General features: G+C 35.1%; 1 protein-coding gene across 1 annotated transcript; it reads left to right on the forward strand.

Annotated features, from left to right (window-relative positions):
• Window positions 1–1202: 1202 nt before the first annotated feature.
• Window positions 1203–8070, forward strand: LOC122820408 (retinoblastoma-like protein 2). Its single transcript, XM_044097798.1, has 14 exons — window positions 1203–1208; window positions 1332–1418; window positions 1662–1768; window positions 1861–1967; window positions 2286–2423; window positions 2505–2672; window positions 2779–2830; window positions 2910–3019; window positions 3094–3270; window positions 3867–3938; window positions 4538–4598; window positions 5135–5274; window positions 5397–5555; window positions 5665–8070. Exons 2-14 carry the CDS (start codon window positions 1345–1347, stop codon window positions 5863–5865), a joined length of 1566 nt encoding a protein of 521 aa, XP_043953733.1. The 5' UTR covers window positions 1203–1208; window positions 1332–1344; the 3' UTR covers window positions 5866–8070.
• The last annotated feature ends 204 nt before the right edge of the window (window positions 8071–8274 follow it).

Here is an 8274-nt window from a genome sequence, read left to right on the forward strand (position 1 = left end):
TTAAAATCAATTTTCAATGACAATGTTGCTAAATGCATCATTTTCTTTCTCTAGTCACAATGGCCTGGCCTTGAAAAGTCGAAATCTACAAACAGCAAACATAAATGGATGAGGTCAGATAGAAAGACTAATCTACATACAGTGTGTTGATAGAGAAAGATAACATCATACCATTAGAGCCAAAGTAAACTTTGTTGAGCATATTTGACTAAGGCCGTTTCAGTGCCCAGCCCAGATAGACCTACAGAGTCTGTAAGAGCAGTGTGATTCTTGACAAACACAACACTGTCATGTGTTAGTGGAGGTCACTGACTTTGAACGCATAGATACTTCAGAAATTCAACCACACCATCAGATTTAAATATTGAAACCTTTATAATTAATTTATGTTCTTTCCTCAAGTTTACAACCCCTTTTAACACTTTAACTAGCAAAAATGCACACAAGCTGCTGCAAAAAACAAGAATTCACTGAAAAAGGCTAACAATAGGAAAAACAAATCATGACAAATGTAGTAGAAAATCCAAATATGGCTAATTTATTTAATTTCATTTTAGAATTTGTGATTTTATACCATAATAGCAGAGAAATTTTAAATCTTTAGTTTTCTTTGAAGTGTGGGGGTTTTCAGAATGAGAGAAAATGCTAATTTGTCTTTTTTGGAGTAGGCAATCATCTAACAATGAAACCAGCATTTTAAAGAATAAAAACGTGAAAATAATATATTTTCTATTGTTTTGAAAGGGTTGAAAGTTGTTTAAGTGATATATTAATGATTGATGAAGACTTTTTAACTTCAAATGTGTTTAAAAGGTGTAAAAATACATCACTTGAATCACTTTAAAGGAAAAGATCCTAAAAAAATTCACGCCACAAGCATCACTGAATAAATAAATAATGTAGAAAATATAAGAGAACACCTGAAGAGAGCGTAGTGCTCACCAAGGAGGTTTCCAACTATTTCTCTAAGCTTCAAACTTTATACACAAGCAGGGTGTGACTCAGGTTTCCTAAATTGTTTGTAACAATCGTAAACAATATTTAATCATGCTGTTAATTTGTTTCTATGTGTGTTTATTGGAGATCTTAAATTCTCAACCACTACACTATTTTTCCCTTTTATGTGTCAAAGTCCTTGGAAAACAAAACAAAAAAATCTGGATTGACAGATCATACTTCAAAGAAAATCAGAAGTCGGCATTGGCCAGGTAAAACCCAATCTATGTATCACAAATATTTATACATGTGATTTTTTTTTTTTTCTGTTTCTGAGAATTCTTGATCTTATTTTTCATCAGTTAGTTGCGCCCTCCTTCTTTGATTGCCATCAGTGAAGAGTTCACCATGGCAACCGCTCCTGGACCTAACGTAGAAAAGCCGAGGCCTGGCCCCAGTGACCGTCTGATCACTCTATTCAGGTCAGCGCTGCAACAGAACAGTTCCTCGTTCCTGTGGCAATGACTTATAGTTACCTTAGCAAATCAATATTCATAAGCTACAATGTCTGCATTCTTTGCTTAATCAATAGTGTTTGAACAAATAAGATAAAGTTTTTTTGGGAAAGCCACTGAATCTATGAAAATGTTTATTTTTATTCACATTTAGAAATAATTTCTGGTACATATTTTTTCCTTTTCTTGTGAAAAACACATTTACTTCAGGACCTGCTCCAGAGATCCCACACAGGGAATAAAAATTAGACTGGAAAACATGCTGCAAGAGTTTCTGCAGCACTGCAAGGATGATAAACATGACAATGCAAAAAGAGGTAACCCTAAAAGAGTCCCATTTACTCCATTACTGGTTTACAGAACATTGTAATAACAAAATGCTTCCATTTAAACTGTCTGGTGTTTTCAGAGCTGGAGGAAAAGTGCTTCTCAGCTGCCACATCACTCTACTACACCATCTTAGAAAATCTTACTGCCAATCAGGAGAGATTAAAGTCTGGCGATGGTGTCATCTCTGTGAGTATGCTGCCCTCGTGTGGCCACACTAAGAACTGTATCTGGATGTAATTTCCTTATGGACAGTCGCATTGCTGGGGTAGGAGATAGTGTGTAACAGTGGTCACCAACCCTGGTCCTCTGGCCCCACTGTTCTGCATATTGTAGATGTTAATTACCCATTCATTTAAACCAGGTGTGCAGCAGCAGGGAAACGCCTAAAACATGCACGTGTGTACTACTAATTTTGAATCCAAATTTTAATTTTGTTTGTTCTTCTCTCACATCTTTGGTTTGATGTGACGTAATAGTTTTTTTCTTGTGATATCACACATCCAGCACTTCTTGGAGGATGACTTTAGGCACCGCTGCCTGGTGGCCTGTTGCTTGCAGATCACCCTGAAATCAACCTTTCGAGTCAGTGACGTCACTTTGCTCCTCAAAGTTTTCAAACTGGATCCCTACCTTTTCTTAGAGGTTTGATACACAAAACTGTCAAGACCTGCTATAAAATCTGAGTTACCTGCTTCAGCTTTTTTTTGTCTTGTGGTTTCACAGGTACATAACCAGTTCCTATTAAGATTCAGGAAGGAAAAATTCATGGACTCGGTCAGATGCTTTAAGCCAATTGGAACAAGTGTTTTAGAGAGCTCCGTTTGGGCCAGCCACTCTCGCCTGTGGGAGAAAATCAAAGACAATGAAGGATTTCCACCTTTCAAACACCAGGTCTGCCATTGCAAAAACAAAACGTAAAATACTTTTATCTGTTTAGTTTTTATCAAAAAGACTTCAGTATTGCTTTACCCAAACTGGTTTCTAATACCACACACAGCAGACTTCCCCAACAAATGTCGAAGGTCAGCCGGAATCTAAACCACAAGAAGGTACAAAGAGTGATAAAACTTCCTTTTGCTTAAGTTTGTTGAAAAAGGCTTAAAATACAATAAGTTGTGTGCTTATTAGCAGATGTAATATTGGAAGCAGAGTCTTCCACGACCTCAGACCACCAGCATTGCTCCTCAGCTGTAAGCAGACCCAAAGGGCAACCTTTCCTTCACCATTTTGCAAGGATGGTGAGTTCTTACTCCCAGAACTTTCCACTGTTAAAATATTTGTTTTCTGCAGCTGTGCTTTGTCCTGTGATCAGGTTTACAGTGAGATGGGAGAGCGTCTGAGGGAAATGTGTTTCAAACTACAAGTCTCTGATGAGCTGAAGTCAAAGATGTGGACTTGTTTGGAGAATTCCTTGACTCAGCACACTTCCCTCATGAAAGACCGTCACCTGGACCACCTGCTCATTAGCACCATGTACATCATGGCAAAGGTGGGCTTTAATTTGTTAAGCTCTCCCATATCGGTTTCCATGTTTTTATACTTTCATATGTTGTTTTTTACTGCAGACTTTTTCTTTTTCTGATTTTGTTCTCTAAGCTCAGTTTCATCTGGTTGTTTTTGAAATATATGTTAGGCTACAATATGTCTAGATGTGAAAGACTAATAACTGAGAATCACTGTTTTATGTAAAAATACACAACACACCAGAAAAAGAACAGGACTATAAAAACAACACAGTCAAAAACAAAAACAAAGGCAACAAAGTTTTGGAGAAGGATTTTAAATGATCTTTCTTACGTTGTCCATTATGCGGAAGGTTGTTTAGCTGAAACAAACAAAAAAGTAACTTTTATTCTCTCTGATACAAGGACTTGGCTAAAATCATTGCGTTAAAAATGAAAGAAAGTTTGCCAATGGTAATGACAAATTTAAAAGATCTGAACCACTGTGAAAGATGTGAGCAAAATCTAATACCAAATTCAGAAAGTGTGAGGATACAGAAAATCACCCTGAGTGATGTGAAAATATGTTGTTTATAAAATCACCAATTCAGTTTCTGGCTTTTCTTGTTGTTTGCTTTTGCAGACTACCAAGAACAAGCTAACGTTTGAGGAGATAGTAGAGCACTACAAGACTGAGCCATATACCAATGAAAGTGTAAGTACTGTTTTTCTGACTTAAGTAAGAATAAATACAGTTAGATTATCCAAGTGTTGGGAGTTTTTCACCATGTTTACTGTCATTGGCTCAGTATCCTTAATCATTATTTGATTTGAACATGTATTGATTGGTATGAGATCATGTTCATGATTAAGAATAACATGACTTCCATTGTTTTATTATATTTTCATAAGGAAACTATATTTAGAGCATGGTTTAATTGAAACAGAGACATTTTGTAGCAAAAAAAAGGTGTGGAGGAGGGGCAGTTCAACGACCATCAGTGGAAATGGCTCAATTTTGAGCTTCATTGCAAAGGTTGTGATTACTCACATAAATGTATTTTCTTTTTTTCATACATTTCCAAATAGTATTTGCATAGAGACCTTTGGGAAAGAGTTTCATTTCATAATTTAATTCAGTACAATTTGGAATAAGGCTATAACTAGAAATGTGAAAAAAATGAAGAGATGTGAATACTTTTGGGTGCGTGGCAGCTTCATTATTAATGTTCTTTATGCATACCTAATGTAATTTTTGCCATATTTTGAAGCCTCAGATGTTGCTGAATGTCACCTGAGCATTTTCACCCTCAGGTTTCCAAAGAGATGCTGAACTCAGAGTCACCTTTGGAAAATCTTCCCAAAGAGATGATGGGTATGATTTCTGTCTGTTCGGGTGTTCACCAGAGATTAAATATAATTTTTTATAGAAGTATTAACTTGTGAATTCACCCAATAATATTTAGTTTCTTTAGTTTTACCCATTGGCAAGGCTGCTATAAAGTTGTTGCATAATAACAAAAACAATATTGTAGCAGTTTAAAAGGTAACATAACTATCATAGAAGTGTAACTTCAGATTTTAGTTTTTCTCTTTGCACACATATCTGACACTAACACAACAATAATTTACTTTTACCACATTTCTGGGTCTGTCTATTCTTCAAGTTTTCATACCCCTTTTTTTTCATTTCAAACAAAAATTTGAAATTCATGTTGTTGGAATTTTATGTCATAAAAATGGATGTGTAGCTTTGAATTTCTTCATGTATGTTTACCTCAGTAAATACAATCCAGTTGAAGCGACCCTAAGAAGTTACCAATTTAATCTCTTGCTGTAACTTTAGTTACATCAAGAAGCCTCAAATGTTTGTTTGAGACTTGTTTTCTTTTATCACATTGTCGCTGACAGATCTTGGAACCCATAGAGCTGCTTTTCCGACACCAGAAGAAAACTCAGCGGAGGAAAAGAGAGGCAGCCTCATCAATTTCTACCACCTCTTCAGCATAAAACTGCAGCCGTTTGCGGAGAAGTTTGCCCAAACTTATGGGGTGTGTTAGTTGTTTTCAAAAGTCATCTTGATCAGCCTTAACAAGAAACCAAATCAAAACAATAATGCAAATAAACCAAGTGAAATATTATATTAACCACTAATATTTATGTTGTTCTCCAGGGAGAGACTCCTCCCATATCTCCATTGCCACCACCGCAGTCGAGAGAAAGTTATCACCCAACAAAGGGTGTTAACTTCACCGTCTCACCGTTAAACAGACAAGATGTCCCTCAACATACTCCCAAACACACCTATAACTTTGGCAAAAGCCCCAGAGAGGTCACTTTTATTGAATTTTACTACACTGGACATACATTTTCATCTTTGTATCCACTTTATGTCAGGTCACAATGCAAAATTGTAATAAAATTCCTATTTCTTTACACAGGACCTGCATAAGATCTCCAAAATTGTAGTCAAAAAACGTGCGCTACCGTTCAAAACAGAGGAAGAAGATGGGCCTTCATCCAAGCAAAGTTGCTTGGAACCTCCGTCAGCTCTGCAGAGTCGACTGATAAATGTGCAAAAAGATCGGTCAGTGGTACAGAAGCAGAACAACCCTGAGAGTACACCCTGTAACACGCAATAAGTGAAGTTTACTTTAAAAATTTATGCAAACTTCTTGCCTCAAAAATATTAAGTTTCCAAAACTTAAAAATGTTAGTATGTGCAAGTTGTACATCTTAAGTTTACACAACTCAACTAATTTGATCATTTTGAGTGAGTTGTATTGACATAAATGTACATATAACTCACTGTAAAACCCAATTTTTTTATTTAAAAATATGTGGAAAATTAACTGATTAACTTTAACTTGTGCAATTTTATTGAGCGTAACTTAACTTAACTATAAATCTGTGTTTTGACTGTTTAAAATCTTCATTTTTTTAACATAGAAACTCCTCAAAAAAAGAAAACTACTTAATTGAAACAGTTCCTGTGTAACCGGATCCTTTCTGCATTGTGCTGCTTTTATCAAGTGATCAGGCCGTGACACGGTTTGTCTTTAAAAAACGGATGATTTCTCAATTTATTCTGACTAGAACAAACACAACAACTGTGTTTTAGGCTGCCTGCTCCAAGTCCTACACAAAAGTGCTGGATATATTTAGATGAAAAATAAATGGCACACACCTCTCCTGCAGGACATAACAAAAGGAGAGGGTCTAAGGGTCAAACAATTTAAAGACAATACCACAGAAGAAGAAATAAAAAGGGGGGTGCTTCTGCTCTTAAAGTAACACGGTTAAAACAATGACAGAGTTTTTTTAGAGGTGTTTCAGGCAGATAAGAAACAATACAAATAACCAAAAAAAGATATTTTGTGTAATTATAACAAAAGAGAAATACAACCAGGTTACACCTGCTTTAAATCTATTATAGTGAACTTACATTTGATTAAAAAAAAGATGAGATCAACAAACAGGGACTGGTAGAATATTTCCCTTTGAAGCCATGCGTCTTTTTTCAGAAAAATATGCTTTCTAACCCAAACACATGATAAACTATTTCACTAAGCAATATGTTTCAATTGTAACGATCGATAAAAGAATGTGGACTTTTTGTACTTAGAATTTGTAGAAGTCAGCCAGTGTCAGATATTTTCTTTTTATAACTTCCATGATATTTTCAGTATTAATAACTTTTAAGTGTTTAATTTATTTTATATTATGCAGCAAGTGAACACTTTCTCTTTAAAGCTGATGTGTTCACACCAGTGGGTGGGGGGAGTGTGGATATGGGTAAAAATTGGTGGTTTGACAACGAGGTTAAGACTTTAGTGGGATGTTTCCAGTCTGCAGCATTCCAAGGAAGGAACAGTTCTTACTGGCCTGATACTTATCTACAATTAAAAAAAAGCAACATGGAGTACTTGAGCAGTAAAACAGGACCATGGAGCAATCAAAGACAATAGCAAAGTCTGAAGAGTCACATTTTCGTTTACATCCCATACATCTTTTTTACATCTTTTTTTTTTTCTGTCTTGCCGTCCATGATCAGGATACTTAACTCTGACCTACGGAGGCATATCCCTGCTGTCTTCTTTTAGCAGGATGATACATCCTACAATAAAACAAAAATTATTAAAGAACTCTCCAGATCTTGCTTGAGGAATGTTACCCATTTATATCTATTGTAGCAATATTTTGCATCAGGTCAAAACTGACGAACAGTCTGAAACGTTATCTTTACAGCACTCTATTTTTAACTTTCATACTTGGGCCTTTGTACTGTGCTGAATGTGTTCACTCCATTGTTTATTCACATGTAATAAAAGTAAAAGCACAACTTTTATTATTCACATTTGCCATGATGAACAGCTGTAAGAAAGAGAACTTTGTTTTTCTATGTCCAGAAATTCCAGTATTTATTTAAATGATTGTATAGCGAGTCAAATGAAAGCATTAAGATCAGATGGTTTATGGACTGAATTTATGTGACACCTCTCAAGTCACTCAAAGCAAAGTCCAAATATCATAACTAATCTCAAGGAACATCAGCCAACATCACTATAACTGTATTAAAGGCTTTTCAGAATAGTCAACAAGTAGTGGTCAACTTGTCGATTTCCCATTTCAGCTGTTTTGTTTTGTTTGGAGAAAAAGCTTTTAGCTTTTTTCTGCTGAACTGCTGATGATCTTCAGGTTAATTTTATCTGGAACTGAAGTTAGAACAAACAGTATTTGTCACAACTCTGTGCAGCAGCAGATGTGCACTTTCCATATATGTTGAAGATGTGTGCAACAAAATATGCTTTATTTTAGTAAAAATATGTATATCAAACCAAATATTAAATTAAAGATACTTTAAACAAAATTGATTTGAGTTGTAAATCTTTTCAACATTTCAGTATTTAAATACTAGAGATTGCCACAATAGTGAGAAATTTTTTTCTGTTTCATTAATGTTCAGAATATTTTATATATATATATATTATATTTATATCCATGATAATTTAACAAATAAAACCCATTTTATGACCTCAAGACACTTTAAG

The sequence above is a fragment of the Gambusia affinis genome, linkage group LG02 (assembly GCF_019740435.1).
Source record: "Gambusia affinis linkage group LG02, SWU_Gaff_1.0, whole genome shotgun sequence".
Taxonomy (NCBI): domain Eukaryota; kingdom Metazoa; phylum Chordata; class Actinopteri; order Cyprinodontiformes; family Poeciliidae; genus Gambusia; species Gambusia affinis.

Excerpts from the sequence above, each read along its gene's own strand:
- LOC122820408 (XM_044097798.1), top strand. The coding sequence starts at position 1,345 with ATGGCAACCGCTCCTGGACCTAACGTAGAAAAGCCGAGGCCTGGCCCC. Across the intron at positions 3,271-3,866 it reads CCATGTACATCATGGCAAAG|ACTACCAAGAACAAGCTAAC; the intron begins GTGGGCTTTAAT and ends TTGCTTTTGCAG. Across the intron at positions 5,556-5,664 it reads TTGGCAAAAGCCCCAGAGAG|GACCTGCATAAGATCTCCAA; the intron begins GTCACTTTTATT and ends TTCTTTACACAG.